The sequence below is a fragment of the Paramormyrops kingsleyae genome, chromosome 13, assembly GCF_048594095.1.
Source record: "Paramormyrops kingsleyae isolate MSU_618 chromosome 13, PKINGS_0.4, whole genome shotgun sequence".
Lineage (NCBI taxonomy): Eukaryota > Metazoa > Chordata > Actinopteri > Osteoglossiformes > Mormyridae > Paramormyrops > Paramormyrops kingsleyae.
The window spans coordinates 30,971,437-30,996,273 of record NC_132809.1 but is presented as its reverse complement, the minus strand read 5'-3'; the positions used below and the strand labels follow the sequence as shown (position 1 = coordinate 30,996,273).

Below are 24,837 nucleotides of genomic sequence, written 5' to 3'. Positions count from 1 at the left end.
GCGTCGAACATGAGACCCCACATTTAACCCGAGATTCCTGCTCAGTGAGTCAGGCTCTCACGAGCTCAGCCTGCGTCGGATGGGGTCATTTTAGCCACCCAGGTGCCTAGCCTAAGCTGTCAGGAGGGCTTGCCATGGGGGCGTACATAGTCACACGTTCCTGATAGGGGCATCAGGGCCACTTTCAGTACTTTAGGGCAGTGTTTCCCAACCCAGTCCTCGGGGAACCCCCCCGGACAGTCCACGTTTTTGCTACCTCTCAGCTCCCAGCGCACCTGTACCAGGTATTTGGTGTTCCTGATTGGCTGGGAGCTGGGAGGGAGCAAAAACGTGGAACGTCCAGGGTTCCCTGAGGACTGGGATGAGAAACACTGATGTAGAGCTTATACACCTTACAAAGGTAGCAGGTTCAAGTCTCAGAAGGGGCACTTCTGCTGTATTGTTTAGAAAGGGAGCCAGAGTCACAACAAAACTGTCTGCTGTGTAAATGGAGACAAACCTGCAATTTCCTTACTTTGCTAAAAAATGAACTGTAAGAGAAACACATTGGCAGTAACTCTGAATGTGATGAGGTCTACGGACTTCGCTTCCCCTCAAGCTTCCGTATTAGTCAAGGGGGGGGGGGGGCTGACTGTGAACATATGCGGGAAATTCATTCCAATTTCAGGTCATCCTTTACCCTAATCGATAATTAATGATTATTAATAATTAAACCAAGGCACACTTCATCACACTTCAATGAACTATAACAATTACATCAACCGAAGACAAGGAAAGAAGGAAATTTATTTGCATAGTGCAAAAACACAGTAGCAATCATAATAAAATCTGCTTTTGTGCATAGATTAAGAAGCTTCCTTGTCAGCACCAGTGTCTGACTATAGATTACAGTACAATCTGCAGTCAACACCAAACACTGTTTGACTACAGACTACAGTGCAAAATCAAGTCAACACAAGTGTCTGACTATAGATTACAGTACATTCTGCAGTCAACAGCAAACAGTGTTTAGTTATAAACTGCAGAGGATCATGCAGTCAACAGTGAAATGATTTGATTGTAGTTTACAGAACAGCATGAAACCAATAGTAGATGGTGTTTCACCATACAATAAAATTTGATTTACATTTAGTTCCCAAATTAAATTTTCTATATAAATCCCAGTATCAAATGAAGTCTCTTATGGTTACAATGTTTGTAGTTTTTATTTGTACTGTGAATGCAGGGCTTCTGCAAGATGTTAGCTGGGTTGGCAACCAATGATCTGAAGTAAACTTTCATTTTGGGGTCATCCTTCATGTCACTTGATCACTGTACAAGTCCAGGGGTGTGGCTCCTTGCGTGTCTTTAGCGTGTACCTCCACAGGTGTGGACACTTGGTGCAGAAGGCCTGCACCACGCCCTGGGTCACCACGCAGTAGCAGTGGATCTCCCTCAGGTGCGGGCAACTGGAGGCCAGGCCCACCAGCGCTAGGTCAAGCTCTGCAGATGAGGTTGTCTGCAGCACGAGCTTCTCGAGGGTTGTCCCGTAGCTGGCGGCCACAAAGTTGACCTCGTTCACCAGGTATGTGTAGGTAAGCAGCTCCAGGTCACGTATGGGGATGCTCGGCTGTAGAATCTTCAGGAACTTCTTGGCGGGCAGAGTGTGGTTGAGGATAACGTTTACCGACAGGGAAGGGTGTCTCTTGTGCAAGACCTCCCAGAATCCATTGGAAATAGCCGGCACATACTTGTCAGACCGCTCGCAATACAGCTCCAGAAGCTTGAATGGAGCTCTTCCAGGTAAGAGTAACTCACTGAGGACCTTCTCTGACAGACTGGCATAGAAAGCCCCCAGGACCTGGACCTTGGGGCAGGACACCAGCAGCTGCTGGATCGTGTTCACAGTCACGTTGCACACCAGAGCCTGATTGTTGATGTATATCCTCTGCAGGTCAGGGCTTCGCTGGGCGATGTTCCTGATCAGCTGGTCGCTCAGAGTGAAGGGCATGTCCCTGAAATCAACCTCCCTGAGTGACAGGCCACTGGCCTCGTTAAGCAGCACGGCTTCTATGCCATGGAGAATGTCTTCACCGGAGTAGAACAGGGGAAATTCACCCATGCAGGATACGCTCAGTTTCTGGAGCCGGTTGCTCTGGTCTGTTGCCTGGCTCAACACTCGCAGCGCCATGTCCCGGTTCGCCACATCCTTCAGTTGACAGACGATGATTTTCAGGTGCTTGACCATCCCCAGTAGGTGGCAGAAATGCTGAAGGCCGTGGTCTTCAGCTCCAGTCTCACATCTGCTGAAATAAAGCAGGTATGAAATACCCAAAGACAAAATCTTTAAGGTGAGCTGATATTCTCTAGATATTTTTTTCACAACCGCTCCTTGGAGGTCCCTAGACAGTCCACATTTCTTGGAGCTAGGAGGGAACAACAATGTGGACTCATGGGTCCCAGAGGACCGAGTTGGGAAATATTGCTGTAGATTCCCCTGTAGTTTGGAATTACCTGAGTGAATGATTGAATGAAAGAATAAAATTTATTGGCCATATAAGTTCATTCTTATAAGAAATTTGTCTTGGCATAGTGCGCAGTACAACTGCAGATGACTTAAGTGTGTGGCTTAGGGGGCTAAACTGCTATACCTCTAATCTGAAGGTTGCTGGTTCAAGCCCAGCCTCAGTAGAATAGTCATGTCTGTGGGTCAGTTTGCCAGAGGATCAATAAAGTATCATTATACATGAAACATCTCAGAATTCACATAAAATAGTAAGTAAGTTAAAAGAGGTCAACATGCAGTGCTGCACCCCAGCAACACTGGGCCACTATTATGTACGTATGTGGCTGTTAGACAAGTTTTAACACTTTCCTCTTTATTTTAAAATTCACGTCTCTACACAATTAAACTCTCAGTAAACCTGTGTGACAAGATTTTTTTAAGTAGTGTTTTCTGGGGGCTGGGGGCTGGGGGCGGCTCAGCGGGTAGCACTGTTGTCTCACACCTCCAGGGTTAGGGATCTGAGTCCCGTCTTTGCTTAGTATGTGTGTTCATGTGCGTGTTCTTTCTCCGTCAGGGTTGTTGCATTCCTTCTGCAGGCCAAATATGCAGTTGGGCTGACTGGCATCTGTAAATTGTCCTGTGAGTGTGTATGTGCCTTGTGATGGACTGGAATCCCATCCAGACTGTGCCCCATGCTGGCTGGGATATGGCTTTAGGGTTTCCGTGGTTAGTCATTAAAAGATGGATGGTTTTTGTACAAGCAGTACTTTTTAAAACAGACTTTTAAAATATATACAAATTTGTTAAGCCCCTAAAATATACCAAAAATAGAGATTAACTCTGAGTGTAGGCAGGATAGAGGACTATTTTTTAAAACTCACTTAAAATGACGTGGTTTTGAATTTATCTGGTTTTTTTATTTTTGTCTTCTGAAAAATAAAATACAATTTTCATAAAAGGTAGTCTATAAATATCTGCCAATGTACAAAACATACAGTTAATAGCAAATTCACTAACCTGACTTCGGTGTAATACCAGACAGAAGGGTAGTTCATCGCCTGGGCCCATGGCTTACAGACTAAGGAAGAGTTGTACCTGTCCCTTAACGGGAGGTAGGAGAATATGTTGGCGAGGACTTCTTCAGGAAACTTCATTTCACAGCCGAAACGGAGTGTTTTGGTCATTTCGCACCGCAGGGACTTTTTTTCACGAATCAGGAATTTCTGTCACGTCTCCACCGTAGGAACTCTGCCAAATTGTAGGTCGACACCAGGAACTCGGCACCAGAACCTCTAATTAGGTGCCAGAACATCGGTGGGAAAGCATCTATTAGTATAACTGCGACTAAATGCGTCTAAGTACCAAGTCATGCGGAAAACAATTCCGCATCTCTTTGTAATGTATTAACAGTCTGACCGGTTCACGGCAACCTTTTGAATAACATCTGTAGTGACGATGTATACGTCAGCCACCGTGTGCATTAAAACAAATGAGCTGTAAAATGTTTAGTAGGCTACCTATATCAAATTCATCGTAACAATGTAAATCAAAATGAAAGTTTTTCCTTTTACGTCAGTAAGAAAATGTTGTCCGGTAACCAATCAGAAGCCCAAGCGATTCTCCGTACGAACCACGTGATATGTACAAAGTTCATTTTATCCAATCGGATCTCTTCTAACTAGCCTACAGAACTTATGCATGTTCAGTAATAAGTTGAATGCTGTTTATTGACACAAATGTGTATGGTAAGTAAGTCACATAATAAAACGATAAAAATCTCGTACCGCAGAGGGCTTTGAATGATGGTTACATTAGAGAAACGACCGTTGACTACTAAAATTAGCTAATTAGCTTAGGTTAAAGTGTTACTTACAGGGTGTGAAGGTTAGTGGGAAAAAAATCTTACAAAAACATGTTTAACGGACAAAACTACGCCCAGTTCGTAAGAAAGCTGCTTTTAATATCTGAAGCCTAGTTCAGAAGAAAACTTACTTTTTACAGTGTTGTCTCATAACGTGTCTTAGGACGGCTCGGCGCATTTTGGGTAGTTTTAGTATCGTAAGGTGAAATTACTGACGCCTGAGATTGGAGCCGCGAGTGTGGTCGTATGGCGGCTGAGCTTGGTGACAGCGGGGACCTGCGCTTTAACCCGCCGCCTAGGTACTTCGTTCTCCGAGATCTTCGTGTCGGCCCTTCACCCGTTTCCTGTGCTTCAGACGGGCTACTCCGGATACCTATATGTTTGTGGGTTAACGAAAAGCAGCTGTGTGTAAAGTTACTGTCCTTTTCTCTTTATTTTTTTAATCCGCATATTCTCAAAATGTCGATGTAGGATTTTATTGTACTGCTGTTTCTTTTACTTCAAGTACGCCGATTGAAACGCTCTTGTACTGTACGTATCACACAACAAACATTGTGTTTGTTTCCTGATTAGAACCCTATTTGCTTTCGTTTTGTCATAAAGACATGTGCATCTATTAGAAATTTATAACTGAAACTGTTTTGGCCAGGCTTGGAGGAAGCTTTGGTCTGTGAAATAAGTAAAACGCTGAGGATGTGTAAGTTTGGCGCAAAGATGTTGGGGGGTTACTCAAGGATAAAAAGAATGTTGTAAGTGTGTTATAAATACCTGACAACGAGTTTAGAAGTTCTTTTTGTCTGGGTTGAGTTTAGCTTTATATATATATATATATATATATATATATGTATGTATGTATGTGTGTATATATATGTATGTATATATGTGTATATGTGTGTGTGTGTGTATATATATATATATATATATATATATATATAGCTTAATGTTTTTCAGCTGGGGGTCATGCAGCTGTAAGAACAACTGTGGCAGCTAAAGTCACCTGACAGTGATGCTCAGACGATGGAAACACCTGAAGGAAAGGTAACAACAAAACATCAGGACTGTAAGGGGTCGGAGGTAGAATAAGAGGTATTATACGAAAGATTTTTCAAGGGAATGTTTGGTTTTAATATCCTGTGCTCTTGTTTCAGAAAATGAGCTCCAAGAGTGTGGATGGTGTGTGGTTGGGGTGTGCATTCCTCTTCGTGAAATCTGCTTGCCCAAAGGTGAACTTGCCGGCATTGTACAAGGATCCGCAGAATAAATATAGTCTTTTCAAAGTCATCAAGCTGACGCTTTCAGGTGGGTAGCAGAGAGACTGACAGTCTGATACCACAGATCTGAACCACAACAGTGCAGCGTTACACTTTACGCAGTGTAGTATTCTGATTTAAGATTGATAGTTGCACAGCTGTAGATTTCTTTGAATCACTCTTGGTTTTAAATACCTTCTACTCCTTTATGGATTGCTGTAAAACATGCAGTGATGTTTCAGTGATTTATTTTGGGATGTATGTTAGTCACACAGGTGCCACAGTGATTAATCCAGACTCATAATCCATCAGTCATCTGGCCACATGTATGGCTTTTGAACCAAGGTGCTTAAAACTATGTCCGTGCAAACAGAAATAAATTGTAGTTACTTTGAACAAAAGAATGTTAGTAAGTACAATGCCTGCTTCCCCAATGCGAAATTCAGCAGATCTCATAATGAGCTTTTTGAAGTATGCTCTGATACACTGTCAAAGATTGATGTTAGGGTGCTGCGGAAGTATTCTGGTTCAGTTCCAGCAGCAGGATTGTTTGACAGAGCTGTGAGGTTCATGTGAAACGGCTGAATTACTCTGTCCAGTAGGTGGATCCACTCAGTAATTAGGTTAAAGGTTTTAAGAGCAATGAAGCACCTCGCTAATGGAAATATAGTTCCCTTGGACAAGGTCTGGGACACTGGCTGCATTAGATAAGGGTCACTTGTCTCTGTACTTGGACTTGCTCCCCTTCTAGGTAGCCAGAAGTTTGCAGAAATTCATGAATTCCTGGAATACTGCAGTTTTACTATAATATGTTAAATTGTGCAGTAGATTTTTAAATGGTTGGAATTTAAAAATGTGGAGGTGCATATTTTCTTTGTGATAAATTCACTTTGAATGGCTGAAGTTTTGGCATTATAGCGAAGTTGTTAAGATGTTCTTTATGGTGTTCACCATGTTTTGTACTTATGGATAAAATTCACTGGGTCTAGCATTGTCATCTTGTTTGAGGCATGGTAGTGGGACTTTTCCTCCAATTTCCCTGGCCTTTTTATTGTCAATGGTTATGAGTGTGGTTGGTCATCCTTGCCTGTAGGTGGTGCTAAGTGGCATTGATTGTTAATTTAATGTGCCAAACCAGACCTCTTACCTAAAGTAGTGCAGTTTTGATTTTGATTACTGTTTAAAGAGCAGAATGCTGATCTGTTTTTCTACACTTCTTTGCATGCTACAGACACTGCTGGGGGTCTTCAAGGATACGAGATCCTGAAGCTGCACGATGCAGACCCTCTCCTGGGCATTGAGCTGAAATTTATGAGCAAGGTGACATGCCGACAGTTCCTGGAGAGCTACGCCACTGCTGCCGTCAGCCAGGCTTTCACGCAGCACACCCTGCGGATCCTCTCTGTCTCAGAGGACTTTAGAGTGGAGACTCAACTGAAGGCTGGGGAGAACGTCTTGGATCTGTGTCTTACCAACCAGGATCTCTGCCTCTCCTACATTCACTCCTTACAGGTGAGGGGACAGAGCTGTCATCTGGCTAGCAATCCACAGGTAATCCGCAGGCCAAATGCGAGCCTGGGAACCATTGTGTTGATGTGTAACTTAATAGGTAAAGAGTCATAGGAGTCCAAGAAGTGCAGCAGTTTTAACACAATCTGCAGAAGTAACTGCAATTAAATCTCTCTGGTAAGAGCATTCCACTGCGCTGAGTGAGGGTGTAATGTGTGTCCCGTTCCACTGCGCTGAGCAAGGGTGTATTGTGTGTCCCTTTCCACTGCGCTGAGCGAGGGTGTAATGTGTGTCCCATTCCACTGCGCTGACTGAGGGTGCAATGTGTGTCCCGTTCCACTGCGCTGAGCAAGGGTGTAATGTGTGTCCCTTTCCACTGCGCTGAGCGAGGGTGTAATGTGTGTCCCGTTCCACTGCGCTGAGCGAGGGTGTAATGTGTGTCCCGTTCCACTGCGCTGAGCAAGGGTGTAATGTGTGTCCCTTTCCACTGCGCTGAGCGAGGGTGTAATGTGTGTCCCGTTCCACTGCGCTGAGCAAGGGTGTATTGTGTGTCCCTTTCCACTGCGCTGAGCGAGGGTGTAATGTGTGTCCCATTCCACTGCGCTGACTGAGGGTGCAATGTGTGTCCCGTTCCACTGCGCTGAGCAAGGGTGTAATGTGTGTCCCGTTCCACTGCGCTGAGCAAGGGTGTAATGTGTGTCCCTTTCCACTGCGCTGAGCGAGGGTGTAATGTGTGTCCCGTTCCACTGCGCTGAGCGAGGGTGTAATGTGTGTCCCGTTCCACTGCGCTGAGCGAGGGTGTAATGTGTGTCCCGTTCCACTGCGCTGAGCGAGGGTGTAATGTGTGTCCCGTTCCACTGCGCTGACTGAGGGTGTAATGTGTGTCCTGTGCTGATGCATCGTCCATCTCCCTCTAGGAGGTATTTTATCTCTCTACTAGTGCTACAAATATTTTCCCTTCCTTAATCGCGTTCTACAGACATTTATGTAAGATATATTTAGACAGCTGTTATCAAAACAGCGATTTATCAGAAAGCCTGCACACACTGTGACTGCGTCCACTTGAAATATTTGTGTCGCTAAGACATTGTTGCTAGGCAACATACAGAGAAGGCAGCTGACCACTGTTGGACTGGGGTCCCCAGTCCTGGTCCTAGCATCATGATGTAATCTGCAGGTTATACTGACATGCGGAAGTGACATCATTGGTCTTTTGGCAGCCCGTCCGCCTACGGGATGATGAAGTGTCCCAGCTAGAGAAGCAGCTGCTAAACTTGACCATAGGTGACCGGGACTCATCCAACAGCTTCCCGTCTCAAGTGTCGAGACCAGAAGCTCCTGCTGTGCCTAGTAACTGCTTCACGTTCCAGAAGAAGTTGTTTGGTAAGATGTTCAGGGGAATGTGTGGTTCTGACTGCGTTAACACCATGGCAGAATTGCAAAACAGCTCATTTATTTAGCATATGGGTGTCATTTTACTGTATAATAAGAATGTAAATGAGAGAGAAAACTGGAATCTGCCATCATCTGATGATCTCACTTATATAATTGCTATTTAAATAATGTATCCTAGTGGTCATCTATTGGACCTGCAGCTAAAAATTGAAAATCGACCCAGGTTAGATTTAATAAGTCAGAATGATTTATTTTTATGCTATTAAAGACACAAAAAAATTCGAATCATTTTCTTGAACTGTTTTTAAGATACAGCTGCTGGGATGCTCCTTCACCTGATGGGTGGGAAGCTCGCTCTCATTTTGCTTTGAGTTTCCTGAAAAACGTAACCAAGTGTAGCGGGTCTCTTGTAGCCTTCTGTGAGATAATTGAGAGTGAAATTGACCAGTATTTCTCGTCAAACCGTTGAGATCTTGACTTTAATTTCAGTGAGATTTTTGAAAGAAACAGCAACAGTAAAAATATCCTTTATTTTCCTGGAAAAATAAACGTATTTAAAAATATTTAAATGTGACATATGGACAGAAAAATGATCAGTTGAATCTGTAGTCTGGGTGAGTTTTGCTCCAGTCAATATGTTGGCCTGTTGCTACCTACTTCTAGGATACCGGTAAATATATATTTTTTTGTACTATAGAGCCTTGATCCTTTAGAGAGGCACTTTTACTGAATCTTTTTAAAAACATGCTTTTCAGTCGATCGCCAGCTGACACCGACCGACCACCAGCGCTTCGCCACCAACATCGGGCGGGACTGGAAACAGGTCGGCCGTGCGCTGCAGAAGACGTGCCGGGCGCTGAAGGGCCCCACCATCGACAACCTGGCCTTCGAGTACGAGCGCGAGGGCATCTACGAACAGGCCTACCAGCTGCTCAGCCGGTTCATCCAGGCCGAAGGGAGGAACGCCAAGCTGGGCCGGCTGATCAAGGCCCTGGAGGAGACCAAGCTGGTCGGCATTGCTGAGATCATGCTGGAAATCCAGTCCAGGGAGTGAGCGGTCCCATTCCGATCAATTACGTCTTTTTGTGTGTGTGCGTGTGTGTGCGTGTGTGTGTGTGTGTGTGTGTGTGTGTGTGTGTGTGTGTGTGTGTGTGTGTGCATGTGTGCGTGTGTGTGTGGGAGGGAGGGAGGGATTTGGACCAGACCCACAATGGTGACCAAACTAGTTTTACCAAAAAGACAGTTCAGATTTCACTCCTCGCTCTGTTTTATCCTCCAGTTCTTCTTTCCTGTTTTCTCATTTTTGTATTTCCGTTTCCCATTAATGAGCGGTGAACAAATCCTGATCAATGAATTCCAAAGGGTATCACGTGATGGTCTCTCTGAATGTTTTTACATTTTTTTTATCCTCCATGTTCCAGTTCTGAATTGTGAATTGTCAGAGCACTTAAAATCATGAAGTATGTTCCGAGTAAAATGGGATTTAATAATGTCATGTTGTTGTGTTTTTAATTGTCCCGTTTTATTTTTGATGGAGGTGTGTGCCTGTAGTTTAAAAATAGCTGTGGCTCTATTTTTGGAGTTATTAAACCTGCCGCCTTTCAGATAGGGCCGCCATGAGGATGTTGGGGAGCGGGCGACTCGACGCTGTGTTGGCAGAGGCTCTGTCAGGGTGCGGATACCGGGCAGCTTCATGCGAGATCCAATCTGAGAAGCTCCTCGTTTTCTGATTCCAAGGGCTCTTCAGAGATTTGGGGCTTCATAAGCATGTTGGAAGTGGAATAAAGATGAGGCACTGCATTCCCCCCCCCCTGCCCTGCACACACCCTCTCATGTTTTGGAGGGTTTCTGTATGTGCAAAGCAGGAGTGTAAAATATCTTGGTGCACAGCAGGAGATCGGCAAGCGTGATGCGCCTTCGCTCGGAGGGCCGATACTGCTGCAGCCGCCAGCTAAGCATTCCCTAACCTTAAGCACATCTGTCACAGGCGTTTAATTAAAATTTCTGCAGTGTGAATATCACAAGAAAGTTTATTTTAAAGCTTGTGAGACACGGGGGGCTAATTTGAAGCTTTCCATTGAGAGTTTATTTTTGAGAAGTATCGCCAACCTCAAGCATCATTCATCTTTCAGCTGCTTTTTTTTCCCCCTGTACAGGATCTGAAACGCCTTCTGAATGACAGAAAAGGTACATTTCATTAGCAGATGCTTTATTCCAAAGCGAAATGCAATTAAGAAATCAGGGTCAGACAGGCCCTGATGCAATTAAGGTTAAGGGCCTCACTCAAGGGCTGAATGATGACATCACTCTGCTGATGCTGGGATTTAAACCAGCAATCTTCTGATCACAAGCGCAGTAGCCTAACCTGCTGAGCCACACAGCATCTCCAAACACCCCATCAAGCCTGGGTTCTTTTAGGCCAGGGGGGCTTCAAATATGCCTTTTTAACTGTACCTGTGTGGACTAAAGAGAACAAACATGAAAGGGTCACATGACTGGCAGAGGTAGAAAGGGTCACATGACTGGCTTAGGTAGTGGGGGGATGTGGCCTAGCCCACTGTGTGCCACATTTTGTACAGAGGGTGAGTGTGCACCAATGTTCAGAACAAGATAATTTTACAGTCAACTTCATCTGATCGCTAAGGGCTTGATAATTACACCACTGGTTGAAATGGATGTGTGTTAAAAAGAATAATATTCACTGTCCTGAGTCCTCGAGAGTGGAATTAGGAAGACTGACATGGAGGTTGAATCTGGAGGTGGATTTGATTGCAGGGTTGGGACCATTCCAGAATGCATTCATCAATTCCAATGCAAATCAGGAAATGGAACTGGAGTTGGGATTGGAAGAAAAAACTATGGGGAACAGAGTTGGAATTGAATTCGAACTTCAGAGACATTTTAATTCCAACTCCAGTTCCATTTCCTGATTTTGAACCTTGTTTGATTTGGTTACATACCCTCATACAGTATAGTGAGCACATGCAGGAAGTCTTTGTTTCCTAGTCGCTTGACAGTGGGCTCATGATTGCTGTTACATGGAAAAGAAAATTTGAATGAACAAAAGAGGGCAGAACAGATGGAGGAAAGAGAGAACATGGTGGTAGGAGGGAGGGAAGTGGGACAGATGGGAGAGGGAGATATGCACACAAGCAGGCTCCACGCCGCTGCTTCATATGACTGCAAGCAGGCAGCTGAGTGGCGTCTCCTGCTTTTTGAAGCCCATTCGTGACTGCAGCCGGACCAGGACCATTTCAGTGGTCACATGACCCAGACTGTATATTCAGATTATGGTTGTGGCTCTCTTTGGGTTCAGTGTTCAGCCGGTCATGGTTAAGGGTTTATGATGGTTTATTGTTCAAAAAGAAAAAAAAACAACTATAGATGCATGTAGTCTGGATTGGGGGTCTCCAACTCCAGTCCTGGAGGGCCCCAGCCCTGCACGTTTTTGAGGTTCCCTACATTTAACACCTGATTCCACATCTCTGATCATTTCCACCCATTTCTTCAGTTGAATCAGGTGTGGTGGAACAGGCAGAGAAGTAACTTTGCAGAGCTGGGCTCTGCAGGACTGTAGTTGGAGACCTGTGTCCTGGATCATACTTCCTGGTTCTGTGACTACCTTCTAGACCAGCACACCTGGACCAAACAGTAAAGCAACAGCAGAAATGTTGGGAGCTCAGAGCCCCGTTTCCCATCGGAGCCCAAAAGACCACCAGGAGCTGATTGGGATCATGGATTCGTTTATTAGACTGTCGCAATCACCTGTGCCTCTGCGAGGTTATGATCCCGCCATTAATAATGTTAAAAGCATATCCTAAGCAGCATTCGATTTGTTTAGGGGTATAATCATTTTCAGTAGACCATGATACTAATCTCAGTAAGTACACGGTCCATTAGCGAATGGCGTAAGTCTTATGGAAGTATTTATTTGTGCGTGTTGTGCTTGTATGTGTTCAGCGTTGATGAATTGAGGGCCTTTTATAAATATAATAAATTCCTTTGTCATATATATTATAGAGTGGTTGCTGTTTGCAGCCTGTCACTGCGGTGAGCTGGGAAGTCATCCCTGGTTTCCGAGTCTCAGATGTAGCACCTAGTAGCTAAGGTGTGTCTGGTCTCAGATGGTTTTGATGGACATCAAGCAGGCTTCCTATGTGGTAGAAATGAGTCTGACCTGAGTCACAACACTCCAGCTGATGGGCTAATGTCTACAGCCTTGTTGTGCTGTGTCTTCTTCAAAAAATGCTTCATCAGCCTCCAACACCCTGACTCACCCTGGCTGGTTGACTATGTTCTCTCCTTGAACACCCCGGGCTCCCTATTTCGGTATGACTCACTTTCTAAGTATACAATTTGGGAAAATCCCCAAGCCGAAGTTGCTCACTCATTGTGGCTCGTTACGCCAGACGCCGATTTCTATTACTTCCTCACAACCTCCTAATCAGGGCTGACCTCTGTCTTTCTGTAACTCCACTGCACAGTGCGGTCTATCCAGGTGAAAGATTTTAAGGTGAAATTACCAAGCATGGTGAGAGAGGTCTAAAGGTGCTACACAGCACACAAATGAAATGAAATGGAGCATCTCAGAATAATGCATTCTGACTACAAGCTCTGAAAACATTATAAGCTTTTCACCCTGGGAGTCAATCAATATCAGGCAACGGCGACCATTTCTGTCACAACAGCCTTTATTTAATGCACCTCGCAGAGAATCTGTGCGGCGAAGCTGGTACAGACTGGATTAGCGTGGCGTAAAAGTCGGGCCATTTACCTGGGGTCTTTACTGCTCACTGGGTCACTAACATGCATATGTTCTGTTCTTTCTAACAGACATCGATCTGTTAACTGCCAGACAGACTTAATTTAGTGAAGTCAAAATGAACTGAAAGGAATTGTGCCGGATTATGGTTTGACATTCCTTTATTGATGAACAGAATATTATTATTTCTTGTTGGGTCAATACAATTGATTGAGAAGCCCTCGATAATGATGAAGTTCATTCGACAGGACAGAAGGATTTATGGAACGTGGCAATTTTACTGCAGTACAGCGTAAGCAAGGGTCTTTGAAGGTGGGATCTGCAGAAACATCTATCTGCGGACATGTTCCTGCAGTGTTTGCATGCCCAAAATAGCACATAATGTGTCGTATTCATTTGGTATTGCTAACAAGGCTTAACAACTTATATATATATATATATATATATATACACACACACACTATAACTTCATCAGAGTAGCCTAATTCTTCAGTGTCACACAACAGCACCATCATCAGAGCAAAAAAAATTTAATGGGGAACTCCCACCCCGCCCTGGTCCTTGGGGCTTAGTTATTTATAAAATCACGCATTAGCAGTAGGGGCCCCCAGCTCATTTGGTGGTCCCTGCTTTAAGGAAACCCCTCCCTGCCTTAGGCTCCCTAATGGTCCAGCAGGTCATGGCAGGAATTAGGAAGGAGCACATAGAATGATCTTTGCCACTCATCCCAATGCTAAACTGCAGTGACGGCAAACTGAGGCTCATGGGATGGAATTCTGGTCATGTGACCCATTACTGCTTCCTGCCCGCATGATGCTGCAGCTCCTTTTATAAACACACTTTAGCTCCCAATTAGTCTTCATTTTCTTTTTCCTGCTGTGTACACAGAGGTTTTTTTTTAATCTTTAACCGATACAGATTTTTTCTGTTGGAGTTATGGATTTAACACCATGGACAAAAATCCATGCAGTATATTTTCCTTCATTTCCTTTGCAAGAAACATTAGGCACTCAAATGCTCTCTGTTCTTTCTTTCTTTTTCTCAGCCATCTTTGTTTGGTAAATTTATATATATATATATATATATATATATACACACACACACACACACACACTATAATGCATATAACTATCATTACACCCTCGCACTGCATAAGTTATTTATGATGGGTTGGTAAATGAATATTTGAGCATGTAGTAAATCTGGATTGATGTGGACTTTGATGTATTTACACATTGTATAGATCCTGTACCTGTAGATGTGGAGTATTTATTTATATACACAATTTGTCCTCATGTGCCACATTTATTCAGTTAAAAATGCTTTAACCTGCTGTCACCAATGGGAGAAAGCCATGTTTTATTTAGGAGTGTGCTGGCAGGACACTTTGGGTGCATGTCTGTCCGACTCCCCCCACTCTCGCATGCATTATTTAAGTAACGGCTCTTAAGTATAACCCACACCCCCCCCGAAGCACTTCCTGGTGTCCCATGGAGCTTGGTTGGTGCCCCCTCCTAAACGTGCTCACAGAGGATGTGCAGGAGCAGCCACGGCGTCCAAAGGGACTTCAAAGCCTCACCACGTCCCCTTTGTCCCTCTTCATTTGATGTGGCGATGGATAGAGAAGTCGAGACGTATGGAGGACACCGTGAACACGTGCTCTGTGCAAGGGGCTCCATTCCTTTTCTCCGTATATAGATTTCCGTACGGTCATTTGGAGGGTGAGGGGGAAAACATTTACTTGAAGTGTTTTTCCGTTGTTTTCCAAGGTATTAAATATGAATACAGTGTGGGTGGATCCCAGCACCAGTCGAACACGCGACACAGGCTGTGAGTGACATTAAAGTGGGCAGCAAAGGTTATGGAAAAGCAACATCTGGCAGTTAATTTTCCGGAGCCGGCGATGGGTTCCCGGCTCACAGAGATGTGCCCGATCTCGCTGGCTTTATTTTCAGGAGGGTTATTGGTGAGATGCTGAATCACTGCAGTGTTAAACCGACTGCTGGTATTTGCTTATGGGTTACTGGGGCGATTCCCAGAATCCATAGGAAAACCTTCCGACATCCTGTCTAGAAAACACCATTTTCAGTTGCTGTTCTTTCCTGGCACCCCAAATCCATGCCACGCCGCTGACGGGAGAACGCTGGCGGGCTGGGAGTGCCGGTCTGCTTTCGCTGTGTCATATGATGCCCACCCGCACGTCACCATCTTGTAATGGTAAATTCATGAGTTACACAGGGAAATGGCCTTTTTTGTACATCCGTCACCGAGAGCACGTCACATGGGCAAATTCATCAAACTGCAGTGTGGAGTCCTGGTTACAAGCTGTCCCTCTATGCAGCCCTTGTCCTGATCTTTGTTTTGTCCCCGTCATTCCGTTTCTGTCTCTTGATGACACGTTCATCGAGTGTTCCCTGGGATTGGAGAGTATTTAAATGTCCATATTTTGAAAGGATTTATGGGATTATGGTGGTGAGGGGGTTTTCTCTGACTGGTTTTCACAGCAGTGGGTTCTTTTTATCTTATAATTTTGGTTTGACACAATAATGTTACTGTTTTCAGGAACGCCATGATTTTGTTTGCACGCAGACCTTCACCTTTTAATTACTCATCCCTCTTCTGTGACCATTTCTCCAGTACAGGGTTGAGGTGAACACCTGGCAGGGGACACACTGGGCAGGATGCACGTACCTTTTAATCAAATCACCTCACAGCGTGCTAAAGCACACATGCCCAGGCATATTCTCCTCTCCTCTCCAGCAGCAAATCACACTTCTGTTTATTTGAACACAATGCAAAAACCAGACACATATTTTGTTGTATTATTCTCAGACTAGTTGTGTAACAAATGCGGGGGACACATCAGGACATTTAAACAATTTAATTTTTGGGAATGTTCAAAAAGGGCTGGTTGTGCCATTATAATCCTTTTGGTAACATTTTGCTTGAATATCATCTATAATGCATCATAGATTCCTTCACGATTCCTTTATTATGGTTGGCATAAGAATTAATAAGGCATTATTAAAACATTATAAAGCAGTATTAGAACTAATAAAGCATCTTCTATTGAGAGTCATATCAGGTATTATAGTGTTGATTATAATACTGCATATGGTCCAATGAAGCTCACATCTATAATGCAGTTTAGATACCTTCATAATGCATTATAATGGTCCGTATAAGACTTAAGGTTGCTTTGTACTGCATTATAAAGGTACTGATAGTACATTATAAATGAGAGCTTCATAAGGCAGTCATAATGCATAATAAACATGGATATAATGTGTTATAAATGATTATATCTATGTTTATAATACTTTATGACTGCATTGTAAGGTGTTATGAATGTGTTCATAGACTCTTATAGACCTGGCATTCACAGGTCCTTCGTTCTCCCTCATGAGTTTCGACTGTTCCCACTGAACAGAAACATCGCTGGTCTCTTTCCAGGTCGTCGCCCTGCTCTCATTAAGCCTACCATGCCTATGGGATTAGCAAGCTTCTCAAGTGTTCAATAAAATCACTGCTGTGCCACATGGTCTTTCCATACCTTTTATGGAATGATTTTAAAAAAATAAATGATGCCGTGCGGAGCCCAAACACGGCTGCGACACCACTGTAAACAGCCGGCAGTAATGGCAGCTCACAGAGCCCCATCCCGCACTGTGTCTGGGGGCAGCGGGATTGTGCCCGATGTCTTTCTGCTTTGGTGAAGGAACTGACTTCCTTTGTATTATATATATTGCACACATATAAGGCATGCCACGCCTACATATATACATATATATATATGTGCGCATAAATATGTGTGGGTATATATATACTCACACGCACACACAGGTTTGTAATTATATCTTTGTGGGGACTCTCCATTTATTTCTATGGGAAAAACTCTAATCCCAACATGACAACCTTAACCCCTATCCAGCCCCAGCCTTATCCATACAATATAACCAAACGAAATACGAGACCTTTGGCATTTTTTTTTTTTTTATTGCATTCACAGATCTTTGTGGGGACCTGAAAATGGTAAAATGGTCCCCACAACATCAAAAAACAGGTTTTTAGTGCATTGTGGGGGACATTTGGGCCGCAAAATGTAATATAAACCGGATCTGCACACACACACACACACACACACTGGCTTGGTGATAACTCTGACCTTTGACCCTGCTCCCCCTCTCTATCTTTGCCTGCCTGGATCTCAGATTCACCCCTGTAATGTCATTAGGACACTCTGTTTTAAAACACGCACTTAGCCAACAATAAGGTCCAGGTTCTTCACGGGGGGCCCCCTAACATTAGCCACGGCTGCTGGATGAAATCCATCAGGAATGAAGAGCAGCGAGAACAGAGTGTGGAAAGACGGGCGTGTGGAGACGAGGAACCCAGGCTGGAATGGGGACACGGACAGGCCGCGGAACCCTGTGACTTCCTTCAAGGTGCCTCGTCCTGAAGACCAGGGGAACATGTGACTTCCGATCTACTAGGAGTAACAGTTAACTATTTTTTTCCTCTCCTCCAGACATTGCCTTCCTCACGTGTGCATGTGTGAAAGTAAAGGAGTTCAGCAGGTGACTTCTAGAGAGATTAGTTTATAAAAAGTAGTGGAAAGGAGGAGGAAATTAGATCTGGGGCAGAGTTCCTTGAGAGGGCCATCGGATAGGTTTATAGGTCATTTGTTGTGTTTTCTAAGTGAAAATAATATGTGAATTGGCTGTACGCAATGAAAAACTTAAGCCGCTATTATACATTGGCCTGGTAACATTTTCAAATGGACACAGTCCAATTTAAAGTTTACTTGATTTATTGCTTGTATCAAAAATAAATCTTTCGTAGCTTGTATGTGTGTAATTTGAAAACCATTTACTATCTAGATCTAATCACCTGGCCAGGTGTCTGACATCTTAATGTGCTGACTTCATGGGGGGTGTGACGGTGATGTTATCTCATTAAAAAAAATAAAAATAATAATAATAATAAAAAACAATTAATCAATGGGTCATAGGCAACAGAAGTTTCAAGGCCAAAAACAGGAAGAGGAGATTGATCTCTTAAAGTTAATATCGCAACAATGTAACGGTGTTCAGTGTTTCGAGTTTTCCAGGCATATTAATGAAGACCACAGGCTCAAAACCTGAATGTTCATTTCAGAAACTAAGTTGTATAAAAGCAAGCAGAGTAACTGAAAGATGTAAAACCCAATATTGGTCAACTGCTTAAACTGAAATCTCTATTAGCCCTGTTTAACACTGGGAACCTAAATGGCTCCTGGGGATGTGAGGTGGTGCAGGGCCTCCATTCCCAGGACATATTTTGGTTGGCCATCTAGGCCGTCATGGGCTCTTCAGCAATGTGAGATAGTGGTTTTCAGGTGGAAATCCCCATCGACCAAAATAAAAATGAATGCTGAGCAGAAACGAAAGTGTGGGTTATACCAAAGGCGAGAGAACTGCATTGCTGCAAAACACTGCTTCAGTTGCTGTTGCACTGAGGGCAGTTTGTTTCTCCTTCCTGTGTGATAAAGCTGAACATCTGTGTTTCAAACGCAGGTCTGCAAATGGGCCAAAGTGCTCCTTGTGATAAATACCGGCGTGTGCATATCAGCTTGTCATATATGGAGGAAACATTTTCACATAGCAAAACCACCAGTGACTTGAGTTAACAGGGATGATTCTAGGTAGATTTTCAGAATCCCAGCTGGCAGAGAGTCACTGCTCTGGTTAGGGAGCTCATCGTGGATTCTGTTTGTTGACTTAATTTGATTTTTTTAGTGACAAGGTGTGCAGCCCATTGATAGTAAATAATGCACTCAGGAAGTGATGACGTATGATGGCTTAAGGTCGCCCCTGTCCCCTGCGAGTGTGACTCTGCCAGATGCCTGTGGTTCTTGCCGTCACGCTCTTCGGCAGCAGTGTCACATGACTGCCAGCGCCTTGCTTAAATGCTGGCTTTTACAGCTCCGTCTTCATCAGAGATTGGATCCACAGTATCTCCGGATACTCTTTCAAGCCTATCCTACAATTGTCCAGTAATATCATTACTGTAATGGTCCTAAAAATACTTCTGCCTTTGTGTCAGTGTGAACTGTGCTATTTGGCATCAGATAGCAAGACGAAAATTATGTAAAATTTGGATCTACATTGGAGCTTAGCTCGCTAATGCTAATAATTTTTAAGGCTGTGACACTAATGACTTATGAAGCTAGTCATTTTGGAAGTCCTGCATGCTAATACACTCCATTAGCAGTGCATTTTAAAACGTTCACTGCTTTAATTCCATTCTTTGTCATCCTTTTTGTATTTAAAAGCCAGCAGCTGAATTTTGGTGAACCAAGGGATGAAATACAGACACGCAAAGCAGAACAAGCTACAAAACAAACATGAGCACATCTACAGTACAACTGAGAGCAACATTATATATGAGTGTGTTATTGCTGGAATTTTCTGCTCAGGACTGAATGTTTGAGAGCAGTCCGCAGTCACCAGACATCAGGGTGAGGTAACTTACTAGTGGACCTGGAATTTCAGCTTAAATTGTTTGTTAAAATTGACACTGACCTTCCAGGCAGGTGTGGGGCAAGAGGGCCAGTTACACGGAGATCCACATGGTGACAGGAACCCAGAGATCCACATGGTGACAGGAACCCAGAGATTCACATGGTGACAGGAACCCAGAGATTCACATGGTGACAGGAACCCAGAGATCCACATGGTGACAGGAACCCAGAGATTCACATGGTGACAGGAACCCAGAGATCCACATGGTGACAGGAACCCAGAGATTCACATGGTGACAGGAACCCAGAGATTTACATGGTGACAGGAACCCAGAGATCCACATGGTGACAGGAACCCAGAGATCCACATGGTGACAGGAACCCAGAGATCCACATGGTGACAGGAACCCAGAGCCCCAAACTCTGACACTTATGGATATTTACCTCCATCATTTCCCCACTGTAGCTCTTCACCTTGTACTCGATGCTGGTCACCTTTACAAACCCTGTACTAAATGTCTGTCATTCTCATTAGGGCTCTGTTTAAATTAGAAATTTAGTTTGTCTTTGAGATGCTAGAATTAGTTTGTACTTGAGCTGTGTGATTTGTCTGCTGGAGTGACTTCATGCCAAACTGCCCCCTCATTCCACACCTGCCCCAAACTGCCCCCTCATCGTGCACCCTCCACTGCACATTAGCCAAGACTAAAAACTTTGACACCCAGAAAAAATATGCTTTTGCCCAAAAATGCTAAAACCTAAGTAAAGTGCTGCTTATAGTGAAATATTTGCATCCATTAAAAAAAACATTTTTTTTTCCTTACTTGCAAAAAGGATTTTCCAGGATTCAGTGAAACAGTAGACAATTTAATTTTCTAATGAATATCATCTGGCTACACTTAAAATGGTATGGAATGAACCTTCAGTTGATTGCTGATTGATACTGTATGTATATCATTATCCCCTTCGACTGACAAAGTCATCCTCAAGCATTTTAAAATCCTCTAGTGGGTTGCAGAAGAATGCATCATCTGCATTTCTTCTATGATATTACCCTGATGTCATGTGTAGTCAGTGTTACATTCAAGTCATCATCATGCAGTATCTATTGGTGGATGTGGCTTCACATCAAGTATCTGTTAATGGGTCAGGCTACACATTAAGCAGATGCTGATCAGTGCAGTAGAAGTAGAAGTTGATGGGTGTGGCTCTCTGTGCAGTAGCTGTTGATGGGTGTGGCTCTCTGTACAGTAACTGTTGATGGGTGTGGCTCTCTGTGCAGTAACTGTTGATGGGTGTGGCTCTCTGTGCAGTAACTGTTGATGGGTGTGGCTCTCTGCGCAGTAGCTGTTGATGGGTGTGGCTCTCTGCGCAGTAGCTGTTGATGGGTGTGGCTCTCTGTACAGTAACTATTGATGGGTGTGGCTCTCTGTGCAGTAACTGTTGATGGGTGTGGCTCTCTGCGCAGTAGCTGTTGATGGGTGTGGCTCTCTGTGCAGTAACTGTTGATGGGTGTGGCTCTCTGTGCAGTAGCTGTTGATGGGTGTGGCTCTCTGCGCAGTAGCTGTTGATGGGTGTGGCTCTCTGTACAGTAACTGTTGATGGGTGTGGTTCTCTGTACAGTAGCTGTTGATGGGTGTGGCTCTCTGTACAGTAGCTGTTGATGGGTGTGGCTCTCTGTACAGTAACTGTTGATGGGTGTGGCTCTCTGTGCAGTAGCTGTTGATGGGTGTGGCTCTCTGTGCAGTAGCTGTTGATCGGTTGGCTTCACATGCAGTATAGGTCCTGATGCATGTGAGATCCTGGCTGCCATATCAGATGCATTAAAATGAATGTTGGGTATAAATGCTATACGTTGATGATGATGAAATGCCACTGGCTCTCTGCATATCACTCCCCCACCCCACCGCCGCCCCACTTTTCATCTCCCCCTGCTTCTCATTCCATACCCAGAGCTTCCCACTTTCCACCCTACTGCCCTCCATCCTATGTCTTGTGCCGCATGGCCCCACCCCATCACCCCCTGCCCGGCTGGCACCCTGCCCTGGGCTGTGCACCTCCAGTCCGTCACACTGCTGCAAGTTCTGTTCGCCCGCCCAGGCAGTCATTAGTGTATGTTCACGGCGATGCCACATTAGGGATAATCTACGTGCATTACTGTTAGAATAAAGAGGATCGAGTGGCCATTTCCCAGAAAGAGCCCCTGCCAAGAACTGCCTGTCCCTGAGAGCCTGTGCGGAGGAATGGGCTGCAGGGCAGGCATGGCCGGCCAAGGTGCAGAGCGAGACCTATGATGAACGCCGCTTATTTTCTGTTTTCAATACTTCCCCTCTTCCAGCTTAACTTCCTCTTTATTCCAATCCTGCTTTCATTTTCACCGCTTTGGTGTTTGAGCAAATGACAGCTCAGAGGATGGATGGTGAATCTGATGCATGCATTTCAAGTGCTGGGTTTTGCTGATGAGCTAATGCAAGGCTAAGCCGAGCTCATCGTTTGCGCTTTTCAAATCTCTCTGAGTTCAGCGCTGTACCTGTACTGTGCGTCACAGTGCATGTCTGGTGGTAGAAATGAACTCAGGAACTAGGGTTTGGCAGTTTGGAGAACAGAGACCCCGCCCATTGCATTTTTGAGGGATATGCCTAATTGTTGTTGTAACAACAAACTGAACCTTGCATGGAAACTGGGACAGCGGCTTCTGGCCTGTGGAAACCCTAGGGCTCCAGGTTTCTGTAAATTAGATTTCCAGCTGGAGAAACAGGTTCCCCCGATCAGCCCATTAGACACATTCACTGACTCTCCCAGCATCACGCCAGCCGCTAGAATCATGTGTCTTCCGGATCCTTGCCTCTCCCATCTCCCTCACTATTCCCCTGCCTCTCCATCTCTCCCCCCCCCAATGCCTATCTCCTACTGGCCACTCTTATGAATGCTAAGTGGTGGGTTTAAGGTCACACATCTCTCGTCCTTGGAGGACTGTGGTCCGGACAGATTCGCTCTGTGTTTCCGTATCTCTCTTCACTTCACGGCCGGTGTTCCTGCGGCGCTCCCTTCGGCTGTGCGGTGCGCAGGCTGTGAGCCCCGCCTGGGCATGGAGCCACCGTGTTCCTCCTGGCCTTTCCAGCCCAGCCTCAGCAGCACAGACACAGAGCCGCACCGGCCTGGAAAAATCCAAAGTGCTTATTGTCTGCTGCTTTATTTTTGATCTTCCTGGCAGCTGGAGCAAATAGCAGAATAGATTAGGGGCTTAAAAAGTAAGGTGTAGCGATGGCCCAAATAGGCCAAGCTGCACGGTTTGGGTTTCAATTGATTAGGGTTAGTGTGGATTTCCTTTGGGCCATGCTACTGCTGTCACTGCAGTCACATTATATGTGTCTGAATCACTCTAAAGCATTAACAGGTATGTCACTTCTGGTATTTCACTTCTGACTCTGTCTATCTATCTATCTATCTATCTATCTAGTCTTTGAAAACAAAACTTTGCAAATCTTTGCCATTATTTGAAGTCTCTTCTTTTCTGTTTTAATGCTGTACAGTGTGAAATGGAACAGGAAGGTCCAGTCGACTTTGTGAGGCACATCTCACTCCGCTGCCTTGGGGGGGAGGGGGCAGCTGTGACATCACTGACCTCACTGCCTCTCAGAGGAAGGTGATTGGTCTGAGTGGCAGGAGTATGACTGAAAGCCAGGATAAATGTGCAGAGCCGTGACAGAGGCCACATCCATAGTGGCCACTCTGGGCTATAAGTTTAACGTTTACAAAGGTCTCAAAATACAGAGGGACCAACCTTATCATTAGCCAATGATATGTTTTGGATCAGTGAGAGGGCACTCCAGGGGGCCAATCAGCTTTCAGCTGGGGCCAGTCCCCCTGTGACCCCTGCCCTGTACACACCCCTGACAGCAACAGGAAATAATATAAATAATTACCATATAAGGGTATGGAACAGCACAGAAATTTATCTTTGAAGCTATCAAGTCTTGATTTTCATAGATTCTGAGCTGAGTTTCTCCCAATCGATCAACAAAATTCTATAATGCATATTCTGAAATATGATATGTTACACAATACTTGACAGTGCATCTAGGAAAGGTTTTCAAAGATAAAAGAGGAAAATTAATATGTGACACTTTGGAAAATTGTGAATGCACAAATGTTGACCACACTGTTGATCACGGTTGCCAGTGATGTGTTAGATAGTGATATACAATAGCAGTTGAACATCGGCACAATGAGTTCACAATTCCAACAGAAACTAGTCATCAGCCATCATGCTGTGTCTTAAATGATAGCTTGTAATGGAAAAGTAAGAACAAACACAATAAGAATGACAGTGCATCTCTGTTACAAACCGCAAATTGTCATTCACCTTTTGCTGTAAATTGCATAGCTTTAAAATCCATCTGAACACTAATTTTACAATTAAATTCACCCAAAAATCTCGCTTTAAACATGTCACCTTAGAGTTCCGAGCTGGGAACCTGAAAGGATCAGAGCAGTAAACAAACTGTCCTGTCAGAAACAAAAGAGAGCAGGATGTGAGAACGTCTTCAGTCTGGTGCGTTGTCAGGTCAGTCGGAGTCCACGGTTCAAGCTGTCACAGCCTGAGATTCTCCATATCCCCACCAGTCCATCATTTCGTCGTGGATTCACCATTACACTAAATAACTCAATAGTAGCATCATCAACAACTGTCAAACACTTTGGCGTTATGTTGACAAAAACCTTACCTCCACATAACAGCTGCAAGCTGGTCCAACAGATTCATAATTGATGGATCCACCCGTTGCTCGCAAAGGTGTCGGCCAAGTTGCTTGTCCCAGACTGTAGTCATTCCTCACCCAACCTTCTGCAGCTCCTTCCTGGCTGGGCTCCTGACATGCCACGGTATATTTCTCCACCTAACCCAGAGTTCTGCTGCACAAGATGTTTTCAACCTCCCCAAATGCTCACATCTCCCCCTGTCAGGTCTTCCTCCATTGGCTGCCAACTGAAGCAAGTATCAAGTTCAAGACCTGGGGATTGGCTAGGTTTCCAAGGAAACAACATCGCCGTACCCACAAGGTGCCATCAAAC

The 24,837-nt window shown here is 44.5% G+C and overlaps 2 protein-coding genes across 8 annotated transcripts; one reads left to right on the top strand and one right to left on the bottom strand.

The window, feature by feature from the left end:
• Positions 1–766: 766 nt before the first annotated feature.
• fbxl8 (F-box and leucine-rich repeat protein 8) lies at positions 767–24,837 on the bottom strand. 5 transcript variants are annotated; one of them, XM_023827235.2, is made up of 3 exons: positions 4,478–4,566; positions 3,503–3,777; positions 767–2,285 (listed from the first exon to the last, which is right to left on the bottom strand). In XM_023827235.2, exons 2-3 carry the CDS (start codon positions 3,667–3,669, stop codon positions 1,301–1,303), a joined length of 1,152 nt encoding a protein of 383 aa, XP_023683003.2. In that variant the 5' UTR covers positions 3,670–3,777; positions 4,478–4,566; the 3' UTR covers positions 767–1,300. The 5 variants fall into 5 exon arrangements, 4 of the variants coding, with proteins under 4 accessions (XP_023683003.2, XP_023683005.2, XP_072554708.1 ...); XM_023827237.2 differs by lacking the exons at positions 3,503–3,777; positions 4,478–4,566 and adding an exon at positions 24,492–24,837; XM_072698607.1 differs by lacking the exons at positions 3,503–3,777; positions 4,478–4,566 and adding an exon at positions 24,492–24,837 and having other exon boundaries at positions 767–2,282.
• Positions 4,146–9,992, top strand: tradd (tnfrsf1a-associated via death domain). Of its 3 annotated transcripts, none has more exons than XM_023827238.2 (6): positions 4,146–4,230; positions 5,298–5,384; positions 5,495–5,645; positions 6,828–7,108; positions 8,326–8,488; positions 9,256–9,992. In XM_023827238.2, exons 2-6 carry the CDS (start codon positions 5,364–5,366, stop codon positions 9,552–9,554), a joined length of 915 nt encoding a protein of 304 aa, XP_023683006.1. In that variant the 5' UTR covers positions 4,146–4,230; positions 5,298–5,363; the 3' UTR covers positions 9,555–9,992. The 3 variants fall into 3 exon arrangements, with proteins under 3 accessions (XP_023683006.1, XP_072554709.1, XP_023683008.1); XM_072698608.1 differs by having other exon boundaries at positions 4,185–4,230; positions 5,283–5,384; XM_023827240.2 differs by lacking the exon at positions 4,146–4,230 and adding an exon at positions 4,674–4,877.

What these genes read in the sequence shown, in the direction of transcription:
- tradd (XM_023827238.2), top strand. Translation starts at nt 5,364, where the DNA reads ATGGAAACACCTGAAGGAAAG. An exon ending in CCTACATTCACTCCTTACAG is followed by an intron (nt 7,109 to 8,325) that starts GTGAGGGGACAG and finishes GTCTTTTGGCAG; the next exon opens with CCCGTCCGCCTACGGGATGA. An exon ending in GTTCCAGAAGAAGTTGTTTG is followed by an intron (nt 8,489 to 9,255) that starts GTAAGATGTTCA and finishes CATGCTTTTCAG; the next exon opens with TCGATCGCCAGCTGACACCG.
- fbxl8 (XM_023827235.2), bottom strand. Translation starts at nt 3,669, where the DNA reads ATGACCAAAACACTCCGTTTCGGCTGTGAAATGAAGTTTCCTGAAGAA. An exon ending in TGGTATTACACCGAAGTCAG is followed by an intron (nt 2,286 to 3,502) that starts GTTAGTGAATTT and finishes GCTTTATTTCAG; the next exon opens with CAGATGTGAGACTGGAGCTG.